Source organism: Embiotoca jacksoni, unplaced genomic scaffold (assembly GCF_022577435.1).
Source record: "Embiotoca jacksoni isolate LCO1_2020_lvr unplaced genomic scaffold, fEmbJac1.0.p SCAF_13, whole genome shotgun sequence".
NCBI classification, from domain to species: domain Eukaryota; kingdom Metazoa; phylum Chordata; class Actinopteri; family Embiotocidae; genus Embiotoca; species Embiotoca jacksoni.
Genome location: NW_027185263.1, coordinates 12,419,094 through 12,443,889, shown reverse-complemented (window position 1 = coordinate 12,443,889; position 24,796 = coordinate 12,419,094). Strand labels below are relative to the sequence as shown.

At 41.9% G+C, this 24,796-nt stretch overlaps 1 protein-coding gene across 3 annotated transcripts in view; it reads right to left on the bottom strand.

The window, feature by feature from the left end:
• Positions 1–698: 698 nt before the first annotated feature.
• Positions 699–24,796, bottom strand: part of phldb1a (pleckstrin homology-like domain, family B, member 1a) — a 30,387-nt gene continuing 6,289 nt past the window's right edge. The window contains exons 3-26 of one of the 3 annotated variants that reach the window (XM_069146593.1): positions 23,956–24,054; positions 22,978–23,101; positions 21,680–21,850; positions 20,566–20,691; positions 18,261–19,381; positions 14,736–14,966; positions 14,519–14,650; positions 14,230–14,367; positions 13,499–13,627; positions 12,405–12,560; positions 12,193–12,303; positions 11,971–12,060; positions 11,727–11,858; positions 11,317–11,439; positions 10,951–11,109; positions 10,615–10,755; positions 10,128–10,247; positions 9,973–10,051; positions 9,590–9,734; positions 9,157–9,247; positions 7,714–7,860; positions 6,215–6,434; positions 2,297–2,382; positions 699–1,669 (exon numbers count right to left, since the gene is read on the bottom strand). In XM_069146593.1, coding sequence (XP_069002694.1) covers positions 1,529–1,669; positions 2,297–2,382; positions 6,215–6,434; positions 7,714–7,860; positions 9,157–9,247; positions 9,590–9,734; positions 9,973–10,051; positions 10,128–10,247; positions 10,615–10,755; positions 10,951–11,109; positions 11,317–11,439; positions 11,727–11,858; positions 11,971–12,060; positions 12,193–12,303; positions 12,405–12,560; positions 13,499–13,627; positions 14,230–14,367; positions 14,519–14,650; positions 14,736–14,966; positions 18,261–19,381; positions 20,566–20,691; positions 21,680–21,850; positions 22,978–23,101; positions 23,956–24,054 — 4,212 coding nt within the window. In that variant the 3' untranslated portion in view covers positions 699–1,528. The remainder of the gene's footprint in view (positions 1,670–2,296; positions 2,383–6,214; positions 6,435–7,713; positions 7,861–9,156; positions 9,248–9,589; positions 9,735–9,972; positions 10,052–10,127; positions 10,248–10,614; positions 10,756–10,950; positions 11,110–11,316; positions 11,440–11,726; positions 11,859–11,970; positions 12,061–12,192; positions 12,304–12,404; positions 12,561–13,498; positions 13,628–14,229; positions 14,368–14,518; positions 14,651–14,735; positions 14,967–18,260; positions 19,382–20,565; positions 20,692–21,679; positions 21,851–22,977; positions 23,102–23,955; positions 24,055–24,796) is intronic. The other 2 variants (XM_069146594.1, XM_069146595.1) reach the window with 2 other exon arrangements.

The window sequence follows — 24,796 nt, the reverse complement described above, 5'->3', positions numbered from 1 at the left end:
TGTTTTTCACCTCAAAACAGGATGATAACAATTGATATTTCAAATGCTGAATCTAACTTGTCCCTGACAGTCACAAGTATCCTTCCACTGAATAATACAGACCAGTCATACATTATTATTAATCTGCACATGTGCCTCCTTTATAGTGATGGGATTTGAAGGACATGTGAAGAAAACACTTTGCGAATATATTTTTATTCTAAAAAGAACTTGTTTGTGGGAATTTGATGCGCACGGTTTCAAATTTCTCGATATTGAATCATGCATGTTAAGTTGCATGTAATTTCACTTCATGTTCTTTTTTTTTTTTTTTCTGGGTGGCCCACCTAGTGCACATGAGCCATATAATTATTTCACTGCCCCAGAAAAAAACACACACACACACACACACACACACACAGCATGAGGTAGGATTTCAGAGTCTCTGGACCAAAGCTGAAGACAATCAGAGTTAACGAGCCAATTAACTCATTAAACCACTTGACTGTTCTTTTGTAAATAGACACATTTTAAAGGGAACACCTTTGTAATCTCAGCAGCTCATTAGGGTGCGAGAGATTATTTACATAAAGATGGTAATTAACAACTTGTTTGTGAGGAGCGCTAATTGAGGAAGCAAGAAATGGTTTGTAACTGAATGTATTCAGTTTAGCTAATTTGTCAGGAACAGACAAAATAAACCCATAAAATGCATCGTATATTTTTATTTATTAGATGTACATGGTATCTCTTAGAATATCATTATTATAGGACTATAATTTCTGATTTCTGTTAAAATGCTAATAGATTTTGTTTCTCATATATATGTAAAATACAGACACATTAATGTTATAGTATTTGCCTAAATGAAAAGCTTTTGGAACAATATATAAAGTGATATTAACATAAATCTAGCAAAATATTAAAAGTATTTGGCACCAAATGATGTTTAACATGACGCTCTTAAAATGTTTTTGAGTAGCTGCTTACCTTTATAGTACTTTGAAATATCAAGAGACAATTTTTTAACTTGAGAAAAGTTAACAAACTCAAGGGAAAAAGTAGAAATGTATCAAAAAGGTTAGAGTGATAACACTGCATGCATAAATCGGCTTCAGAGGTGTAAACAGTTTGAGCTTGTGTAAAGTGTTCCTCCTGAAATCTCCAAAATATTAACAATACATTTTGGTAACAGAATGTGATTGATGTCGTCGAGAGCGCCCTTCTTAAATCCACTGCAGGCTGCTCAAACTCTTTTTTTTTTTTTTTTTTTTAATTCTCATGGCTAAAAGATAAATACAACTCGTAAATTCTTTGAAAAGCACCTCTGTCCTGACGGAGCCCTCATTTGCTCGAAGGCATCGGGCTTGTTTTTTTTTCTTTTTCTTTTTTTATGAGAGCCCCACATTATTCATCTCTTCAGATGTCCATGGGTTACACGGCGACTGGCGGTGTGCCGTTGATCTGGGAGCAGCTCAGGTTGTTCTCGCAGGTGTTCGGGCGCTCGCTCAGTCCCCGTCACCCTCCGAGTCGGTCGCCCGGCGGTCCCTCAGCTCATGAACTGCGTGTAGCCCTCTGCGCCCGTTACTATGACATCCATCCAGATCCTCATGGCCTCGGGGGACGGCGCCACCATGTAGTACAGGCGGTCGTGTGTTTTCACGCAGAAGGTCAGAGATGGGTTGGGGCTCTGGAGGATCACAGGAAGAGCGGGAGACTTTTTACACCGAAAACTCAAAGCAGCACCTGTTGCATATTTTTCCTCAGAGACATGTGTCAGAATAGAATATAACTGCTCAAACATAATTGGGTCCAGTAGTCTGTTTCTAATTGGAGGTTTGTATTAATGTAACGTCAACATCTCGCACTTTTATAAATTAAAGGTGAATACTTCAAATTAACAATTAAATAAATCGAATCTAATCTGGGCTTCTTAATGTAACACTCAGTTTGGCAGCAGCAAACAGCCACCTGCCACACAGTTGACATAAAGTGTGTGGCTATAGAAATTTAGTTTTACTCCAAAATGAGTATATCAATAATTAAAAACACCCAACATATTTATCAACATCAAGTTTATATAGGCATTTGAAATTGTTCAGGACCTTCACATATTTTTAAGTGACAACAGTTTGAGTGGAGAGTCATCTGTAATTTTTAAATATTGCATAAAATGTTTTGAAAACAGCCTTTTGGAATAAAACCCATCACATATTACTCCACTCACTCTAATTTAGAAATGATTATCATGCATGCAAAATATTTAAAAATAGTCCATGAAGTTCTGAATTGTAAGTAATGAAAAAGGAGTGTTTACCTTGGTGGCGCTGCGTAGGTGATCATAATAAACCTCTTCAATCGCCTGAAAGTAAATGAGCCCTTTCAGCTTGGTCTCATGCTTGTCTGAGAGGAGAAAAAGAAAATAAATATATTAAGATACATGACATTACATCTTGTACTGATGCAAGACCTCTGCCAGCCCAGGCACCAGACAGGAGCTAATCAGCCAGTGATGTAGGGATACATAATAATGGACTGATGGTAAAAACATCTTTATTATTACCTGTGGACTACACTAGGTAGCTTCATTACAAAATAGATGTCATACTGTAATCTCTGGTGTCAAAACATAGGGCCTTATATTTACTTTTCTACCCTGAAATAGGAGCAAATAGAGAATCACGTGAGAGAACAAAACAAGTTGTACGTTTGCTTTTGCCCTTCCAGAGGGGATTTATAAAATGTTTCAGAAAAATAAAACAAAGATAAGATCAGTGCACTGAGTTGAAATGAGTATGGGGGAAGAATCAGGGAACATTAAAGTTAAATGAGATGATATCTTATTCAAGCTAAAATAGATTTTTTTTTTTTTTTTTTTTTTTAAGAAACTACTGACATGAGACCTTTTCCCAAGAACGTGGCATCCCTTTAAAAACACCAACTGGTCCGATTTTGTTGGTTTCTTAATTGTTTTTTGTGACTCTTAAATCTTGCGGTCATCTGGTCTCAGATATGTGTTGATTGTGTATTTGTCTCTATTCTTTAAAAAAAAAAAAGATCTCAATCTCAGTAGGACTACTGATTAGGTGAAGTCTTAATCTCATAGATATGTGTCATCCGCCATCATTTCATGATCAAGCTTTGGACATGTTCTGCCTTTTTTTTTTTTTTTTTTTTATTAACAAAGACTTGATTAAATACATTTCGATAAACCCATAATTGCCCTCGGGGTCAGAGCTTGCAATTCAGCAGTGAATAGCAGATATATTTAAATGGATGAGAATTGTTTGTCGTACCTTAATTGGATTACTTAAAAGAGGAAATATGTGTCTTTTATAATGCTGTTCCTAATCCTGTAAAACAGGGGAACAATAACGTAAATCTAAAAGGAGAAACCAGACACAAAAACAGGAAAAAGGTGTTAACTCTTTTTCCCCAGCGACACATACCCATGAATAGGTATGAGCGGCTCAGTATCAGAGTAAAAGTTAATTAAAAGTGCGAGTCTATTTCAAGCTATGCCTGAAGTCTTTACCATCCTATTAATCTGACTTGTTTTCTTCACTCGTACTTTCTGGATTGTCTCCGTAGTGTTTTCTTTCTTTTTTTGAAAAGCCTTTTTCCTGCTGGCGAGGTTGAGAATTTTTATAAATCTTAAAAAGAAGACGATCACCTTTGATCTTTGCATTGAACATTTCCCTTGAAGCAGGTCAGACCTTCTGTCCAGTTCTTCGGGTTTCTGTTTTGTAACCACGTGATACCTTTAAGCATTTTAAAATCGCTTTATTCTGAAGAGTCTGTGTTTTGTGTTTGGGTGAAACCTGCGGATGAAGCTCAGCAGATGCAGTCACTAACTGGGCTGATGGGTTTTTCTAGTTTAGGGCTGAACTTCAGGCATTTAAGAGTGAAAGAAGCTTTCTTCAAATAAGATCTGCTTAAAGAGTTTTTGAATTCCGGTCTTGTTCAAATAAACAGTGGTCTTTTCTTTTAGTCTCCTCCGTGTACACCGGCACGCCCGGCTAAAAAAACAAACATCAACCAACAATTAAAAGCAATCTTTTGAAATACGTCCGCCGCTTTTTCTCGCCTTCCCTTTTCCATAAGTCAAATCTGCTTAGTAATGAGATAAATGTTTTTGAAATGTGAGTTTCGTTTTATTAGTCACGAACAAGCCAGGAGCTAGCCTCCTCCCCAAGAAAAACACATCTAGAGAAAGTATTGCATCTTATTTCATCATCGTCATCACCATCATCTTCGTCAGGAGTGAGGGGGTGAAAAGGCTAGGCAAGTGAGTGGAGAGAGTGGAGCAAAAAGAACAGGGGCGTCAGTAATGAAAATACACTCGGATTCTATTTTGAACCTGATTGTAAGCTAATGTCTAAAGAAACACTCGTGAATTATTCACAAAACTAACTGGGATCGTTTCCCATGCAGAGGACATTCGGACGGACGTGAATTACAAACTGTCTTCAGTTTTAACACACAAAAACAGCGGGGGACAGTTCCTCTGAGGGTCACTCTGATCAGCTGCCAGATGAATAAACACTGGCTGGGACACAAGTCAGGTTTCACTGAAAAACAGCAAGCGAGCAAACAACCCTCAGACGAAGTTCAGCACGGCCGGTGGCCGAAACGGAATAAATCCGGCGCTGGTCTGGTGTACACTCAGGAACCTGAAGTTCACTGGTTTGATCACTTTAATCTGAACCAGTTTGTGTAAATGAGGCCAGAGGCTTAAAGCGGACAAGTCAAGTCAAGCCGAGCCGAGCAGAACGCAAACGGATCCTTCTTATGAACTGCTTTTGGATTTTCTATACTTTCTCATACTGTGTTGTTGGAGTAGTAGTTAACAGAAGCTGTAACTTTTAGGCCTCAAAGGCATGACGGAGGAGGGAGGACGGATGGAGGGATGGAGGGAGGAGGGATGGAGGGAGGAGGGATGGAGGGAAGTTTTTTTTTTTACTTATGTCGCTCTTTTAATGCTGTTTGTAAATTTGCAGGTTTTGAAATGTACTTTGGTAGACAGTCGTCTCAACATGTGACACAATGTTTTTCGTAAGCAGGATGTGTCTGCAGCTGAGACCGCAAAGCGCAGTCAACTGTCTTCCTACAGGCTCAGCCCTTCTACCACAGACAAGCTAGTTTAGTTATCTGCCACCTAAAAAAAAGGAAAAGGAGTGTTGACAGAGACCCACAGAGACAGATAGACATAGAAAAACATACAATGATGAATTATAACAAGACATGCTGCATGTAGTCTGTTACCTCACTTTTCCCTCTCGAGTTTATAGACGCAACAAAAGACAATTGAAAGATGGCGTGAGAGAATTGGGAACCTAGATTGTTTAATGGCGCAACACTTACCTGGAACATTATGATTGTAATGAGGGTCTTTTGAGAGCAGAGGGAACAGAGGGTGTTTGAACCGTCCATCAGAAAATGGGACCGTACAAATAATTGTATACAGAGGGTGAATTTTGATGAATCATTCCGAGTGATACGTCATTCATTCTTTTTTAGCATTAAAAAAAATATATATATTTTGGTGCCATTGTGGTAGCTCTATCTTTGTTGGATACTTCATTATGTGATGCACTGTTTTGTATTTCTGCTGTTTTGTCCATTTTGAGTGCCCGGTGTAATCAATCTGTTTTTATTTTTGCCTCCTGTGAGATTGAAACTGGTCGACTCTTCTTCTTTCTTTGCTCTGTTTTAGAGCGCCTGCGTGTTTTCCTTTCTCGGGTCAGTTTGTTAATCTTCAAGAGCAGCTTAAAGGGTTCACTGCTTGTGTGAAACTGAGTGAGCTCTTGGCCTCTTCCTTTTTTTTTATTATTATTATTATTTGCAAGTGTTTTACTTTAGTTATTTAATTTCTGTAGCGACACATCAATCAAACGATCATCATAAATTGGACGGCTGAGTTAAAGTCAAAGGATGGATTTGCTTTCAAAGTTCATCTTACCAACTCTGAACTGATAAGACCTGGTTGGTATTTTGTGTGTTGGAATGAACTGCAACACAATTTGAGGTCAGAGATAATCATTATACTCAAAGGGACTTTTTTCTTAAATCTGATTTTGTGTGTGATATTCTCATCTTGAATACATTTGTCCTCAGGTCTCTATCAAAAGACTTGGAAAAAAAAAAAAAAAAGAGGGTCAACTTACTGGTAGCCATGTAATTAAATAAATGTACCCTCATAACATAAAGAAAAATCATCGTTGTCATTCCTCACCCACGTAATAACTGAAGTTCCTCTTGAGACGGTCAAAAACGAACCAGCGTTTCTTCCACGACTTGATTTTGCCCCCCATCTTCACCAGGTGGCCCTTGCACATTTTCTCTGTGAGGATGACGAAGGGGCAGGTATCTATGTTGTGGCCGGAGGACTCCACGTGGGCGCGCAGGTCAAACTCCTCCTTACGGTTGGGCAGATAGCGCGTCATTGGACGGGCCTGTGGGGAAAACGTCTGATGTTGCTTTAATGCTTCTTACTGAGGGAAACCACGGGGATAATAAGCAGAGGGGTTTGCAGTCTCTTTATTCAAGTCGGCAACCTTCATGAACAAATTCTAAGTCCGGTCGGAAATGTTTCTCTGAACACTGACGAAGGAAATGACAGTATGTGAACATTTTCTTTCACAGTTGTTGTTTTTGTTCATTTCCTTTCAGTATATACATTCACAAGCTAAATATTAAGTGCGAGTCTATTCAATTTAAGTTTCTCCCTCTTGTTTTTTTGATGCTACTTCAAATTGTGGTGAATTAAACCCTTATTTGCCCACTTGGGCACATCAGGTATTTGTTAACAAAACACTGACGTAGAACTTAAAGCATACTTAAAACCCTTTTTCTTTTTTTTTTTTTCCCCATTAAAGGGTTTTTCTTATCCAAATCAATGTTATTGGATGCAGATTTGTGATTTGTGTTTTTGGGTTACACAACTTAAATTGACTTAACTTGAATGTGTTAGCACACAGGTGCCTGTTTACACATCCAGCAGACATGAGGCAACATTAGCATCATGTCCCTGTCCATCTGTTAAATCCACTATTAATGCTACTTTTAGCTATTTTGTTCTCTTTACCAGCTTCTGAGAGGAATATCTGGCTCTGAAGATGCCTCTGTGTTTTCTCGCTGTACTTGCTCTCCTTGTCTGTTTGCCATTATAGAGCTGGGTAGGTTGTGTACACCTTGTTTACCAGAGCTTTGTTATTATTTGCTTACTGAGCTGAGAGGAACTGCAGAGCCGGGGTATAACGGGCCATGTTCATGTTGTATTAGACATGGCCATTTGATCTGTAGTTAATTTGAATTTATTGATTGTAGCAGCTTTAAATTTGACCCGAGAACAAAGTGTCAAGTGTTAATCTAACAATAGGCTGACCTTGGCGCATTTCTTATAGAGCACATTTGTTTACGATACCGGACGCTGGTAAACACAATCAGCCAGGATTAAAGCTTAAAATTATGAGTCTATTATATTTTTTGTAAACCCCCCCCCCTCCACCCCCGATAATTTTCTCTGTTCTGCCTCTCACTTTCTTCCCCCTCCCTTCCTTCCTCTCCCGTTCTCTCCCTTCCTTGACAATCTTTGATCTTCCCATATACCCAGCCTCTCTTTAGTGTCTCGTCTCTCATCCTCTCCCCCAAGTCCCCCTCCCCCTCCCCTCCCCTCCCCTCCCATCCTCTCTCTTCTTCCCACCGCCCGTCTCCTCCTGCTGCTCCACTGACCTGGGAGAAGTGTTTCTCTCTCATCTTCACCTCCTCCTCCACCAGCCTCCGCCTGTGGGCCGTCTCGTCCTGAAGCCTCCTCTCGGCCTCCTCTCGCCTCCTCCGCTCCTCCTCCAACATCTGCCGCCGAGCCTGCACCTCCCTCTCCTGGGAGCGTCGGGACAGGAGAAAAAGGGAACAGATGGAGAGAAGAGAAGAAAAAATAATGGGGAAAAGGGAGACGGGGAGAATATGTTAATGGTAGGCAAATATTGCAATACAAAGCAAATGACTGTCAGAAGACGCACATGAGAATTGAAGTCCCAATCCAGGGTTTTGTAAAATATATCCCTTAAGTCTGTGTATGGAAGGGTAAGCTTTGCTGATGTAAAATGATCCTTTGCAGCTTTCAGATACTTACACACAGGTCTACTTTGTTTCAACATGAAGAAATAATACAAAGATAAACAAAATAATTACGACTTCATTTCACCACATCTTAAGTTCACTGATCACTTTGATCACTTTCATAGTTTTCACCTATTGAACAGGAGAAACCAAAGTTTTTGTAGTAACTCAGTTACAGTTTGTAGACTCGAGGTGGAAGTGGAATATTTGGTGATTATGTGATCATAACGCTATTGTTTCACAAAATCTGAAGTCTAAACCAATAATTTCATTCAAATTATCACTAAAAACGAACAAAATTTGTTTACTAGATTTGTTGGTTGGTCAGTTTGTTTCTCAATAGAGTTTTTAATATGTGTGAAAAGAGTTTTATTTTTGTGATGAAATGCTTTACACACAGTTTAAAAGTACTGAACATCACTGTGTTTATCTGATTACCATGCATTTGCCACATCATTATAAAGGAAAAAAACACCTGCAACCAATTTGTAATTTAAAAAGATATTTTCCACAAACATGATCATTGTGCAGATGGATTCCACGCCTTCTGAAAACGGCAGAAATAACATCACATAACAAAACAGTACAGTGTGTGTCATGCCAAAGATGAGGTGATAATTTCAGGTTTACCAACTAAAATTCAGGGCTGTAAATAATGATTGTTTTAATCAGTTTCATCAATTTACTAATTATTTGCTTGTCAGTTAATCATTTTGTTTCCAGAATGCTTTGAAAACAATTAAAAAAGCCCAAGAATTTGCATCTAAATTAATTGTTTTAGTTAAACAATAGTCCAAAACCCAAATATATTCAGGTTACTATAATATATGACACAGGAAAGCAGCAAGTGTTAACATTTGAAAAGCTGGAAATAAAAAAATTGTGTCAATTTTGCTTGAAAAAACCCGACAAAACCTAATTAATATTCTGTGGGTTGAATAATTGTCGCAGCTCTCTGATCTTGATAGAGACAAAGTTTTGGATGTGATGGGACACTGACCCGTTAGGACGGAGCCTTTCATGTGAAAGATCTGCAGGAGTATATGTAGGACTCACTCTGTTCTCAATCAGTCTGGCTTTCTCCTGCTGCGCTTCCTTCAACATCTTCTCCATCTCTTCTATCCTCTGGGCCTCTAACCCACAGGCACTACAACACACAGAGGGAGCATCTGATGACACGGTAGTCACAAGGCTTTGGATGAAAAAAAAAAAAAAAAAAGTGAGCACGCATGCCTGGAAACCAAAACACTGAAAACAGCAGGAGAGCAAGAGGCTTCTTCATTAACGGTAAACTTAACTTCGTGAGATCACCGAAAACTTGAATGGGTTGGCATGGCAACAGCCAGTGTATCTAGCGGTCACGTGAGCAGGCATGTAACAAAACATGTTGTCACGGGAACAAATCGCAATGACCCCTCTCCTGAGAGATGGGGCAGACTTGAGTGTTCCCATGGAAACAGAGCCAGCTGCTCATTTTCCAGTCTCTCACCTTTCTGGGGTACAGGCGGAGTTGCCGGTGGAGACGCTGGTCTCCATGCTGTCTGAGCTCTCCAGGCTCAGGGTGTCGTACGCCTGGTTGCCACTCGGTGGCGACTGGTGATGCAGGATGGAGTGATGGACTGTGGGAGATGGATCTGTGCAGGCAGATCGGGTGCAGAGTCAGCTGTCACAGACTAACATCGCCCTCTAGTGATGGTGCCAAGTCATTGCTGCTAGTTGATGCACTGAGAGCAAGAGGCTAGTCTTCCTCCTTGTTACAGAATAAGTGAGAACAGCTGTGGAGTTTTGTCTGTTTAAAGTTATGTGGGCATATCAGTGGAAACCCTCCAGTGCGCTGCATGGATGTGATGAGACTGTGAGGGACTCTAGTACCTTTGCTCTGCAGAGCCAACGGCCTCCTGGAGTCCATGTCAAATGGGTTTGACATCTCTCTCAGCACCAACTGTAAGCCCTGAGAAACGCATGAAAAGCATCATGCTGTGAACTACTTTAATGTTTCGATTACACTTCAGATGTGTGAAACTGACCTTGGTGGATGCATTTTTCTCATACGTGCCACCAGTGGAGTGTGACAGAGCTGAAGCGCTGCTCAGATGAGTGCTGGACGACCCCTGTCCAACCTCGCCTTCTGATTTGGACTTCAAAAGCTGAAAGGAGAAGACAGATTAGTCTTTTATTTCCAGAATTAAAGGTTGGATTTTAATGTCTGCTTCATGGCCTGCAAATTAACATCATTATAGTTTTTGTGGTTACAGTGACCGTTTTAATAGTTTGTGCTATTTTGGTATTTATCCTGACTTTTTAAAAGCTGTTGGGCAGCATGGAGGTTCACAGACTACCCCGACCTTTCTTGCCCACTAGAGGGCTTCCTAGTTATAAAAATGCAGATAGTTGGGTGGCTCTCAGAAGATCCCCTCATGCTGACACTGTGTTGAGAGTACATCTGTATTGCTGTTCGTGCCCTCTAGTGAGACACTAAAAACTGGCAACCAGGAGAGCATAAGTTTAATTTACCTGCCCGTGTCTGCGAGTGGAAAAAGACTTTGCAGGCAGTGGTGGAGGACATGACTGAGGGTCTCCAGCAGCCATGATGTCCTGGTACCAGCGCTCAAGATTAATAGGAGGCAATGCATTCCTGCTCAGCTCAACCTGGCTCTGAGGTGATGAAAAGCATCCAGCCAAAGAAAAAAAGGGAAGCAGCAGAGCAACAGCATCAGTAACAAAAGCAACAGGCTGGTGAACATGGGCCAGTCCCCGTGACAATACCAAGCTGGGACAGCATCACAGAAATTCAGAGGAGGGTTGCAATGTTGGGAAGACTGAACAAGTGGGCATTATTGAAGGACAAACCTGTGCAGAGGGAAAGGAGGAAGGACCACATGCACTTGAGTGGCTTGAGAAGGCGGTTTCAGAGGAGGCAAGTTGGAATGATGGAAGAGAGGAGGAAGAGGAGTGGTCGACTCTCTGCATCCCAAAAATCTGGCTTAGCTGACTGACTGTGATGTAGTCCTTCACACAGACAGCCAACCAATACAGAAACAGTGAAACACAACATACAAACAAACAGGGAGAGAGCAGAAAGTGGAAAAGACGGTAAAGAAGATGCAACTATAAGAAAAAATATTTGATGATATTGTCAATGTGCTTTGGTAGTTTAAATGTTTTAGTACATTGACAAGTCTGAGAAAGTTATCAGAAGGCAGAGAGGGCGTCTACCTCACATGGCAGAGCTGGAGCTACAGTGAGGGAGAGGCAGTGGAGAGCAGCAGGGGAAGAGGAGTGAGGCTGCATAGAAGCATTTCCATACATCCTAATGACATCAGACAGCCTGAGGTACTCCTGCATCGACAGCCAACAACACAGGGATAAGAAGGGCTGAAGACAGTGAACACAAGTCATTCAAAAGATTCACAAAGCAAACGTGAGGGCCTCTCGCTTTAAGATGAAACTGATGACGGGGACTTTAATCATCAAAACAAACATGAATATAGAGGAAGGCAGACACTTGAGCTCCTGAAATACACACTGCAAGCCTGCTGTTGTTTGTCAGTATTTGCTAACACACCATCATGCCTATTTCTATTGTCGAAGCATGGGATTTGGTTTTGGTTTTTGTTGAGATTTACCTCTTGTAGCCTGACAGGATATAGTTCAGGGGAGGGGATGTGAGAGGAGGAGAAGGAGGCAGAGGAGGGACAGGGGCTATGAGGAGGACCATCCACATAAAGAAGGTCAGGTTCGTTGATGTGAAGCAATTCCTGTTTAAAAAATTCACCTAAGTAAAAAAAAAAATCCACTTTTGCAGTAATTTTCTTCCAGCTCAGACACCACAGGTGGTTGCGACACGATGTCTCACATGTACCTGCTCACCTCTTTCGCGCCGCTGTTGGGCATTGGAAAGTTTCTCCCTCCTGTCAAGGTGTGGTACCTCTTCTCCAGGGCACACAGCCTGTCCTGCTCCTAAAAGGTGCAACCAACACGGACAAAAAGGTGTTTTTCTCAACCAGTCATAGCTGCCAGCATGTCTTGCATGGCTATATAAATGCAATTCACTGCAAAGTTGTGTAGGTTGATGAACAGTGTGAGGCTAACCTTGTGTAACAGCTGCAGAGTCACTTTCCTGTCCTTAGCCATCCCCTCACAGTCTTGAGACGCCTGTAACCCCAGCTGCTTCACCTGAGCCTCCAGAGCGGCCATCCTCTCCTGCGAATCAACAGTTTCTCAATGTCATGCTGACATATTATCTGATGCTGATGATCAGATTGTGCACAGGTGCGTGTTTTCTGCTGTACATGTATCCCCACCTTCCTCTTGGCTACGCTGCAGTGGTACTCGGCTCGCTCTTGGAGCAGCTGCAAGCTCTGAGCTTCTTTCTTCTCCTCTAGACTGCTCTCCTCCTCTAGCTGGCAGAACTCCAGCTCCTCAAACTGCTTGGTCCCAGACTCCAGAGCTTCAGCTTTCTGTCCACATACAGATATACATGCAGCTTATTCACACTGTTTGAAATTGGGGAAATATGAGTTATTATAGGATAAGGCTGGTTATATCCTATATTGTTCTTTTTGTTAACCAAATCCAATGAAAAGACCAAAAGCAATGATTACCTTGTCTTATTTGTTTAGCCAGAGCTTGATATATGTTATTCCCCTGGGTGATATTCATTCCATATGATAGACACAGGAACTATTTTTCATTTTGAGTCGATCCCACATGGTTGTCATAAAATGCAACTAGCACACATCAATCTGCAGTTGAAAACAGTCCCCAACGAATGCCCTGTGTATTCCAGTGTAAGTAACGTTTGCTAAAAACTCCAGTGCACAGCTGACCTTTTCAAAAATGTAATCGTTACCTGCTTTGAAACATTTACAAGATGGTTCCTTTATATTGTTTTGGTCCTTTTATAGGATTTATTGACAATAAGAAATATATAAAACCACCAGACTTATAATTATTTAAAGTCTGACATATTTAATACCATCAAATCTAACAGTGCTCTGTCTAACAACATTAAGTTGGTGTGGGTGACATGGTAAAAAGCATGCAGATTTTTAGAGCAAAGCTGTTAATAACATCATGAATATTACTAATTGCATGTTATATTATTAAGCATCCAGAATGAGGGAACAGCAGTGATTAAGCAGCAGACTGAGACTGCTGCTGGAGTAGGAAATGCATTGCCTGCTGTATAGTTACACTTACAAATGGCTTTGACATAATAAACCCTATATGTTTATATAATGAAGCGCAACAGCAGAAAACAGATTTATGAGTTGTTCTGAGGTGCTTCAAAACAGAGTCAGTGTTATGTCTGCGGCTGTTTCTGTGCAGATCATACAGCACTGTGGTTTAATATAACTCACTGTCGCCAGCCAGTGGGCTGCGTGAGAACACTGACCCTGCTGAGCTGCTCCTGTAACTGTTCCCTTAGAGACAAGGGGCACTTATCAAACTGCCTCTTCAGCTCACTGTACTCATTCCTCTGCTTTTCCAGGACCTTCCGCTCAGCCGACACACTAGCCCTCCCCTAAAAACACACAGAAACACACACACACGTACACACAATTGTGTCCACATTCAGACACACATATCACGCCAGGGAGAAAAAAATAAAATCACGGACAACTCAAAATCCATGCAGTCAAGCTTTAAAGCTGACAGGCGGTCGATGCAGTTAAAGAAGTATTAGAGGAGGCAGAGGTTAGGTTAGGGGTTAGGGATTGCAACACGTCACACATTTGTTAATGTTAAAATGGGATAAAAAAATAAAAATAAAAAAAAAAAGGCTTATGCATATTTCTAAATTTGTATTTTTAGTAGTTTTGGTCACATTCAACTAAAAGCCTAACACTTGTGAGGAAGATTTCAGCTGGTGTGTGTTTGTCTTTGTTTGGACACTTCAGAGAGAAGACAGGTTGTGTTTTGTGTTTTAGGACAGTCTGCCTACAAGAAGCAGTGCGAGTCAATTGAGATCTGAGAAACTTGTCTCGAGACACCGTTTGCACATTCGGGAAGGAGTGAGATTTACATATTAAAACACAGAACATGTCATTCACGTGCAGTAGACCAATGCTCATAGGCAAACTGACAGTATCCATTGTCTCACGTTGCTCTGTCCTGGGTGCTCACCTTCTCCTTCTCTTTCTGGGTGGCCTTGTCCAGCTGGCTGAGTCTGAGCTGCAGCTGAGAGATGACTTCATTTTCAGCCTCCACCTGCTCCTGCTCGGACCGCCTCTCCGCCTGCAGCAGGGCTTGCTCCATCTCCACCTACAGAGACAAATATGGAGTCAGATTCAGCAAACCAACAATCACTGTCATGCTAAATGAACAGTTGGAGGCCTCTGCTCGTCTCACGATAGGGGCGAGTTGATCTGAAAGCATTCAAGGTAAAATGCCATATGCATGTGTGTCTGCTGACCTCCTGTTTGGTCTCTTGTAGCTGCTGCTCCAGTTCGCTGACTCTGTGCTTCAAGTCATCGACCCTGGCCAAGATCCTGTTCCTGTCCTCCTCCAGGTAGGCCTGCTCCTGCCCAGCTAACAGCTCTTCACACTGAAATCAGATTTATATGTAAAAAAACAAAACATCAATCACATCCCTCTCCACACTCGTGTAAATTCAAGAATGAGTACTTCACCTCTTGGTGCGTGCTCTCTGTGCTGCTAGACTCCTCTCTCTGGATTTCCTCATCGTTCTCTCTCACCCTCTGGGGTCTGTCTACTCCCTGAAGAGACGTCCCCCCTCCTGTGTCTGAGCAGGTCCCTCTGGCGCTCCCCATAAGCAGCCCACTCCTCACCAGCTCCACACCACTGTCCTCATGATTATACTCTGCACACAGATTCAGGATGGTCTCCAGTCTCTGCCGCTCCTATAGAAGAGATGTGAGATGTTAGCATGCAGCCCGATATTATAGATCATGTTGCAGATTAGCCTCAAGGGTCCTTGTGTGACATTGTCCCATTTAGGCAGCTGTCCCTCGGCCACTGGCACGGGACAAGTGTGTAACCTGATAGCAGGAGGGCCGAGGCTGATGTAGTACATCTCTCAGGAGGGGCTTCATAGTAAAACCTGTCAGAGCTTGAGTTGTTTATGAAAACAAAATTTGACATACTGTGTTAACTGTAAAAAAAAAAAATTTTTTAATTAAGTGTAAGTATCTCAGTCCACACACACCAGCTGCAACTGTTTTTTACACTCTGACACTATCGTTTGACGCACCACATGGTTGTAGCTCGTGGCCGTTCTGTTCACTCTCGTTACGCCAGACAATGGGATGCGTGCTTTAATCTTGCAAAATAATGCAGACTATATAATCATCATTCCAATCTCACAATTAGGAGAGACAAGGAACCATTGTGTCTGATGTGCCCGTTGCTGCAGTTCAATTTTCTGGTGTATAAATTGTTATTCGAATAACCACACCTCCTCTGAGTATTGATCTTAGCTGCAAGATTTACACCTTAAACAGTTGTTTATGTTGTACGCATCCTCGAGGAAAAGCATCAGTAGCACTCAAAGTGAAATCTTGTGGATACTTGGTTTCCTCAACAAATTAGTTCAAATGACATGTTATCATTTTTTATACACTCAGACTTACTTTACCTTATTACTGAATAGTAAGAAAATTACACAAAATTATTGCTTGTATATGCTCATTTTGATAGACAAGGTGTTATTTATTTATTTTAAATACACATTTTAGTAGAAAATATATTAGTATCTTTTAAATCATTATTACTTCGCTTTATACACAGTGCGTGTTTTATGTTAACACAATAAATTGTGGTAAAATAAAAAATATTCATGGCTAGCTTTAGAATTTTTATACCAATTTTTTTGTAAACACAGAAGTTAGGTTTAGAGCTCGTTGTAAGACTCTTATCTTCAGATGCAGGTTTCTAGTCCCTATTTACTTTTGCTTCCACTGGAGAATTTAGGTCATTATTAAGAACAAAATAAGGCAACACTGAAATACCCCACATTATTACTGAGATGTTGCAGTTTGATTTGGAAATTAAATGTTTTTGTTTTTAATGTATCATAAAAGAAATCTTCTTAATTAACCCCAACTCTCTCAAAAGATAAAATGTATGCTGTAGTCGAGCAGTTTGTCCTCGTGCTAGTGCCAAAATTACCTTCTCTATTTGTAATTGCTTCATTTCTGTCTATGCCCTTTACTTTTGCTGAGAGAGTGTGAGAGTGCAGCATGGGTTTTTAACGTGCAGCAATATCCATGTGTGCAAGTTGGGTTCTATATACTGTATGTGTGCCAACTGTGCCAAGAGAGCACTGTGCCAAATATAAAGAATCCATTTCACTGAGAGGAAATCCTCTCTTTGTCTTTCTCTGCAGGTCTACAGTTTGTGTTTTGGGGGTGTTTTATTCAAGGCTGTGATGCTAAAAATCAAACACATCAAAAACGTATTCTAACACCCTAAACATAGTTTACCACACACCAGCTGATTTGTCACTAAATGTATTAAGCTGCATTTAAACTCAATTACAGCAGCAATAACAAGTACTTTAGATGTACCCTGGCCTGGTATAATGGAGACTAATGAAGGGGCCCTCTTAAAAGAATAGTAGAACCTTTTAGTAAAAACACTTTTCTTGCCCGTAGTTAGATAAAAATGATTGATGCCACTCTCATGCCCATTATTATGTCAAAATATGAAGCTACCTTTTTAACGCCAGGACATTGGCATAGCTTATCATAGAGGAAACAGAGAAACAACTAACTAGGCTTAATTTAAAGATTAAAAAATCTGCCCAACAGCACCTCTAATGAATTAACACATTGTCCATCCATAACCAAGTTCTACACCTCAGCAAAATCTGTAAAAATGATCCTGATCCTGATCAGCTGTCCAGACTTTTGTACCATCACTTGAATGCATCACGTTATTAGTGCCTACAAAACTAAAACTATGTAATGTAAGAAAATCTTAATATGGATTACAAGCAAATACACGAATCAACACATTATTGGGCCAAGAGATATCTGTCCTTTATCCGTTTATCTATTGACAGAGGCTACATTGTCCACACATACTGAATGACTCAACACAGAGGGAGAGTGGCTCAGTTAATATCTTATTTGTTACCAGAAACCTTTTGGTTCCTGAAATAGTCTGTAGACGTGGCGGGCCGGCAGTGACCACCCGCCTCTGTGGTCGCTTCAGCTGTCAGAAGGCAGGCTGGGGTGGGGGGGGGGGGGTGCTGAAGAGTGGGAGAGGGTTGGGCTGGGGGGAGTGGGAGGTGGGTGTTGGGGCTGGACTGAAGATGGATAACAAGTATGCGGTCTGTGATCTGGTGTGAGTTTGACTATGAAAGCGCCTCCAGTCATGCGGAGGCAGCTTTGAAAGTAAATGCCGCTCGTCCTTTTGGTAAATGTACCGTAGCGTTGAGCAACAACCAGCCGCACTCTTGGCTCTGCACCCCGAGACTTCTGGAGGAATGTTCACCCCGTGTCACTCGGGCCACATGGGCTGACGATGCCAGTAATGCTCCGAGTAGATGAGCCACTGGCCGTACGCCAGAGGATTCAGAGAAGATATCTGGAAGCAGACTTGCAGTCTGCCATCCCAGTAAACTCTGCCTTGTCCACATAATTGTGTCCATGTGCTTTAAAATCATAGTGTTGATCCTCATCAATTGTGCTGTGGCCAAAAATTTGTTTTTCCCACAAGTCTGGCTAACCAACCAGCTCTGTGCAATAATCAACATGTTGTCATAATAAGTGTACATGTAGGCGTAGAAATAATTGAATTTGTTTTATTACAGAGAATTAAATGCAACTCTCGTGTCTGAACGTTAAATATTTTTCGAGTTTACTGTCTACCACTACAGCAGGATAAATTCAGAGAAAAACACGGGTTTTAGAGTGAACACTGGACTCCAAACCAGTGCTAATGTTGTTCTGCTGATGTTAGCTTATTTTGATGTTTTTTTTCTAATTTGGCCAAAAAAATGTATTATTGCAGATTTAAAGTATAAAAATTCCACCCCTACTCAGGATAAAGAATAAACAAACAGTCATGAAAGTTCACATCAACATCTTAATTTGGACTGACCCTCAATGAGACTTTAAAGTCATATGAAAGTTGAAATCCAATATGATTGTTTTAAACTTATTACTTGTTAGTCACAGCTGACCACTCACCAGTTTCTCCATTTCCTGCTCACGCAGCCTCTCCTCTCTCTGCCAGCGGTGGTATTCCAATAACTCGTCTTCATTGTCACTGATCTCAGAGATGCTGTTTTTGCGTTCCCGGGTGTATGGTTTCACAGGATTGGCTTCCTTGCCGGAGGATCCTTTCACAGTCATGCAGGAGGTCTTTCTTTGGCTGCGAGGGCTAGTGAGAGGAGACAAACCAGATACAGAACCCAAGCCTGACACGACGGCGCCTCCCAGGCCAGGCCTTGACTGCCTGCTTCCCGACTCCTTCTCCTGGAGTGGTGATGGACTCTGGGCATACAGCGCCCTCATGGCTTCTGCTTTTGACGGAGGTGTGAGTTTGCGGTGGCCCTGCGGGCTCTCTGGCGGTTTAGCAGTGAAGCCCTGTGAGGCGAGAGGGGAAGCCGAGCCCTGTGATCCTGGAGTCCCTCTGCAGGACGTGTAAGGGCCGAGAGGGGGAAGTTCTTTCAGGCTGGTGGACCCAGTCGGCTCTGGAGTCCTGATCCTTTGAGGGACATCGACATGGGGGAGATACTGACCCTGCTCTCTCATGGGGCTGTGAGATCTCTGCTGTAGGGAGGATCCTCTCAATCGGGGGCTGGATGGAGCCGACGGGGAAAACTTGGTGGAGGATGTTTTGTGACTTTGGCTGGAGTTGCTCTGTCCTGACCCCCTGATATGTGGCGTGGGGTTTGATGTAGCCTCTGCCCTTGTGTTCCTAGGAGCCTTTGGACTCTCCTGGGCCCTCTGACCTCCACTGGTTCCACTTGAGGCCACAGAGAATGAGGTCCGTGGGTGGGGCACAGGGGTGTGATTGGTATGAGTGGACCGAGCAGGTACTGGAGGGGTTTTGTTGCCCAGAGAGCTTCTGCTGTTTTTTTCATGAATGTAGCTGTCTGCTGTGGAGCCGTTTCTCCCGTTTAGCATGTTTGGGGGACATGGGTGAGCAACAGGCTGTTTACCCAACCCCGATGATGATGATGATGATGATGATGATGAAGCATTCAGCACCAAGGAATCCTGCAGGTTTTTTGCCATGTTGTTGATTTTGGAGTCACTGTTGCTCAAAAAAGACTCATGGTTCCCATTCAAGACACCATGGGGGTCTGCAGAGGAGAGACAGAAACACTTGTGTGAGCATTCCTGTTGAATAAACGAAGAAAACAGTTGCAAAAACACAGTTAAACAAACACACAGGCTCTGTCTTTATTTGTCCATTTGACATCCACCACACCTTAGGTCAGCTGTGGGACAAAGTGTGTAGGTCATATATGCCTGAACACTGTCTCAGTGGCCCACTTTAAATAGTAATACACGTCTCCAAACCCATCGTCCCCTATATGAACCAAACCCAGTGGTCGGGATGCTCCTTCGTTGTGTTGTAATCCTACAGGGATCTGGGGCAGCTAAATATAAAAGCTGCAGCCGTGCACCTCATTCAGAGCAGATGAAATCAGGGCTTGGTCAGGAAAGAGTGGGCCGTAGACACTGGGCAGGGTGTGGTGCCTATGACTGTTCAGGCACTGACAGCCAAACCAATAAGGTCAGAGGAGAATGGATTGTAAATATCACCGACAGCACTTGCAGTAGGCAGCGGGCCAGAATAACGTCACATCATATGAATATGAGCAGGGAAAAAAAAACAGACGAAAACCACTTGTGGTTACAAGATTACAACAATCTCCTTCATACAATGAGGTCACACACTGAGCGAAAATCACCGATTTTAGAGAAGTAGATCACAATGTAGGCCACAGATAATTAGTTCTGAACAAGCTATTTCTGCATCCTGTCAGGGATGATAATAACCAACATGTCAGTCAAACTCCTTGACCAATCCAGTTGGAGACATAAATCAAGAGACAATTTAGTGTCAAATTCCGGAAGCACAACATTTTTTTCATTTTTGGAGTAGTTCCCTTCAAATTATCGAGCCGATCAAGTCTTGTTTTCTCTCAGTAGCCATTTGCGAGGATGTAAGCCTTAAAACATCAGCTAATCATCTGTTATTTGATCACCATATGTCAGCGACTCATAATTAGCTGGAACTAAACCACACTGACTTGTTTAACATTAATGCTAACTGATTGATTTGTACAGTATGGAGGTAGAGATCAAAGGGGTTTGTGTGCCCAAAGCATTTGCTCTGCCCAGAATAGCTGCTGAGAAAACTGTGCAACCTTCGAACAAACAGTTGTCACGACAAGCTTATTTGTGGATGACAGGCATTATTCAGTCTGGAGTTAGATTGTTTTATCGTACTGAATAGTCATCAAATAAGAGTTTTTACCAGGAGGGAGAGTTTTTGTGGTGTTCGGTCCATGGCTCCCTCCAGGCAGCATGCTCTTCATCCTCTGAGCCTCTTCTGGATGGTTGAAGCGGAAAAAGGCCGACTGACCAAAACACAGCATACACCCTGGCAGGAGAGAAGAGAGTGTATGTGGGAATCTGTCAGTGATGTGTTAGTTATATTCTATCAGTTTATTAGTCATCATCTTCAAAGAGCTAATTCCATTCATTTCACCAAAAATATACAGCGACAAAAATTTTAGTTTTTAAAGGCCACGGTGTATATGTTGTATGTACGGAAACAATTGCCGGAAGTTGTCCTGATTATTAACATTAAATGCTCAATACGTTGGGAGGTGTGAGTTTAGACTGATTAGTTTAACTTACGTGTAATTAACCAGTAAGTGAAATCAACTCCTTATCATCTCCTTTGTGTCTTTCAAAAATGCCTGATATGTTTCCTGGGAGTCACGCGCTGAAGCTTTGTTTCCAGTTCTGGATATTCCACAGGAAATTTGATATTCATTTCATCCATCAGAGTCCAAAGTGCTGCAACGTTGTTCCGTATGATACAAACGAAGCGGTTTTCTCCATTCAGTTGTTTTATTCAGAGTTTCATGTTTGTCCTTTGAATGAGGCAAAGCCTTGAGTATTCCTGTTCAGCAGCTGCTGCCTCCACACACACCGGCTTCAAATGACATTTTGGTGTAGCTGCTGGCTTGGATCCCATAGAGGGGACTGAGCGGGGGCGGGACTGTTATGCCTTTTTTTATTATAGCAAGTATGCATGTTACTGGAAGGACATGGGGACTGCTATTGGGAAGGTGGGCCGTGTTTATGTTGACTTTGCCTCCATTTTAGACCTTTAAAACTTATCCGTTCATTATTTTTCCCAGTTTTGTGTCGCAGTACTGCATTGGTGTCACTGCACAGATCAAAGGGAGTTTTTAAGAGACACAGTATGAACTGCTGTTCTACTTTTAATTGTTTGGTTACATTGTTTTACATTGTTGTATGGCAAATGATTAAGTAATTTGATATGCGAGTCCAGATAAAAGGGTCTTTAACACGAGCAATCATACTACTGCAGACACTTCAGCCTGTGACTGTGCTACCTTGTGTAAGGCGAAAGGCTTTGGTGATGAGAAGGCCATCGACAGAGCACTGGTTTCCACATGGGTACAGGATGATGCTGCCTGCCTGGTTCTCGATGTAGCAGTGGTTGGGTGCGATGCCGGGGCCCTGCAGCGGGATGTCTGTCTCTTCACTGCCCAGCGTGGTCCTCCCTAAAACAAGAGAAAACATTTTCACAGCGTCAGTTAGCGGAGAGATGAGTGGACCTGAATAGTTTTGTGAGGTATTCTTAGGTCTGCGGTTCAAAGCCATAGACGACAGGGTCTCAGAGGCCTCATGGGCGCAGTCACAAGTGGAATCATCATGTGAATGAATGTTGAACAGCAGGTGTTAGTCTCATGAGACGGGCTTAGCCTGGCACATGACGGGCATGTTGTCAGTGACAATTAATACAACCATCCGCAGCTATTTACTGTGCTGTAATTTGATTATCGGTTGTATTCCGTCACCGTCCGACTCCAACACATACAATATTTCTTATTATTTGATAGCGCAGAGGAGATGATGCACAAAGACAATCCCATGAGGCTTTTACTGTGGGGCGCCAGTGTCACACCCTCTTCTCCCTTCCTCTCTGATGTTCAGGCTCAGTACAAGACAAATGGTGCGAGGAAAATACAGACTGGGGTGCAGTTACAACTGTGGCTCAGTGTGAGCAACAACAACATGGTTAGAGAGTCATGTGTCATCAGTTTTTGTCAGTCCATCACTCTTGAAAAGTTGTGCCACTTACTAATTCAAGAACAATTGACTTATTTTGGAGACTTTGGAGAAGTGTCTCTACTTCTTATGGTGCTTACAGTATCACAGATAATGTAGTCAGTAGAGATGTCTGGGCTTATACAACTGCAGTTTCCTGCTCTTAAGCACCTACTAAAGGAATAGTCAATGCGATGGTGCATCCTATTAGCTGCACCATTACAGGTAACAGTCAATTAAATCCTAAGGCACGATTGGTGTGTGAGCTGAGCATGTACAGTGTTAGCATAGCATCCTGTGTATTAGTGAGGCATTTGGTAGGTGAAGATAGGCAGTAATATTGAGACCCTTGCTGTGTCATTCCTTATTAATATGGCACGTTATGTGTACTTTAAAACTAAGTAGTGAATAACTTTTACATTTTAGTGTGAATTACTCTGACATCGACACAACAGAACTTCCCATTTTAGTTAGACTAAAAATGTTTAATAACCATCTTCCCTAAGCCCCTCTAAGACACAGAGTGACACACACGCAGACAAACACACACACACACACACACACACAAACAGGTCCTCACCTTCCAGTAGTGGTAGCAAAGTGATGGCTGTGCTCAGACGTCCACTTCCCAAACTAACCAGGTGGGGGCGCTCAGCCTGGACTTTCAGGGACTTGCCTGTTTCAATCAGGTCTAAAGGAGTGCTCTGTTAAAATACAATCAATCAAAAAAATAGATCATAAGCCTTTACATGATCCTAAAACGATCAAGTTACTTTTTACACACAGCATTTAAATCGATTTCACACATTAAAAAAAATGTGTTGAGGTGGGCATCATTTTGATCTGGATCTTAAAAGGAAAAACGACATACATGAACAACTAAACAGCAAAGCATGATATGTAATATAATATACAGCATATAATTAAAATGGGTAAGTACTTGATTCGCAATACATGCCCTAACACAGAAAATAAGATGCACAATATAGATATACATATAGATAAACAAATGAAGCTGATGATAGTAACACTGTCAAAATATCACTATCAGAACTTTTTACTACAAAAGTATGAGGTGTGCCAGCATTAGTAAACACAGTAGCTGTCACATAATTATTGATATTCACTAGCTACATTTTATGATTCCAGAAATGGCATTGTGTAAAACCCAGATGTTTTTCTGCAGCTGGAAGACTGAACATTGTAAAATTTCAATAAAGATGATTTAATACAAAGTCAAACTTAAAATATAAAAAATAAATACAGTTATTAGAGTCAATATCAGAAAAACACAGCCAAGAACACTTACATGACTTTACATTAAATATGTGAAACAATATGTGCTGTAAATATATATGTAAAAAAGAATAACATGCCCTAGTAAGCACTAATAATCTGAAGCCGATGTATTGCTAAAATCTTGCACCTCTCAGTTACATTATATAACAAGCAAAGTCGCCGCAGATGCTCGTGGTAATAAAGTCAGTTATGGCACACTATATTTAACATCCCCGGTTGTATTATCTGAAAATAGTTCCCGCAGGAAGAAACGCCTCACCTGTAAGACCTGGTGTGTCTGTCGCCCGCGTTCCACTCTGTTCCTGCTCATGCGGTCCATGTCGGCGGGACGGTCCGAATTACCTGACACATGGAGGTCCTGAAGCACACAGATAGAAGATAATGGGAGAGAAGAAGAGAGAGTAGCAGGGCATGAATGGGAGCGCTGGGAATACTGCTACTACAGTTGTACTACAATGGGAACAGTGCGCTCCTTAGACACCCTTCTGCCCCAGTTATAAGCCCATGTGACCAAACCGTCATACAGAGGAATTGTTTCTCCTCAACTATGGACAAAACGATCCATGTTGCCATTGATTTATGCCTCAGCCTAAAAAAAAAAAAAGATGACTGATTTTACATGTTAGAGAACGAGCACAACCATAGCAGCCAGAGAGGTTTTTTTTTTTTTAATGAGTATCACAAATGTGTATTTGATACATAGGTGTGAACGAGCTCTACAGGTGCCTCACGCATCAGGGGTCAGATCAGTGCTTCCTCTGGCTGTGATGAGTCACTGTGACTCACACACTGATCTTTACAAACACACACACACACACACACACACACACACACACACACACACACACACACACGCACGTTTGCAGACAGATGCTGCATATTAGATCCAGCCGTCTGCTCATCGCACTCACATCAGACAAGAAAGGAAACAACAGGCCACGAGGAGCAGACGTGCCTCAAACAATCACAGACATATAAGCGGCACAGATGACTCACCATGTGTTTCTGCTGAAAAGCTGTTATCCACGTCCTTTACTATCACTTACACATGGGCTGGTTGTTGACTCTGCGTGGAGTAGACACAACTCCCTACCATCTAG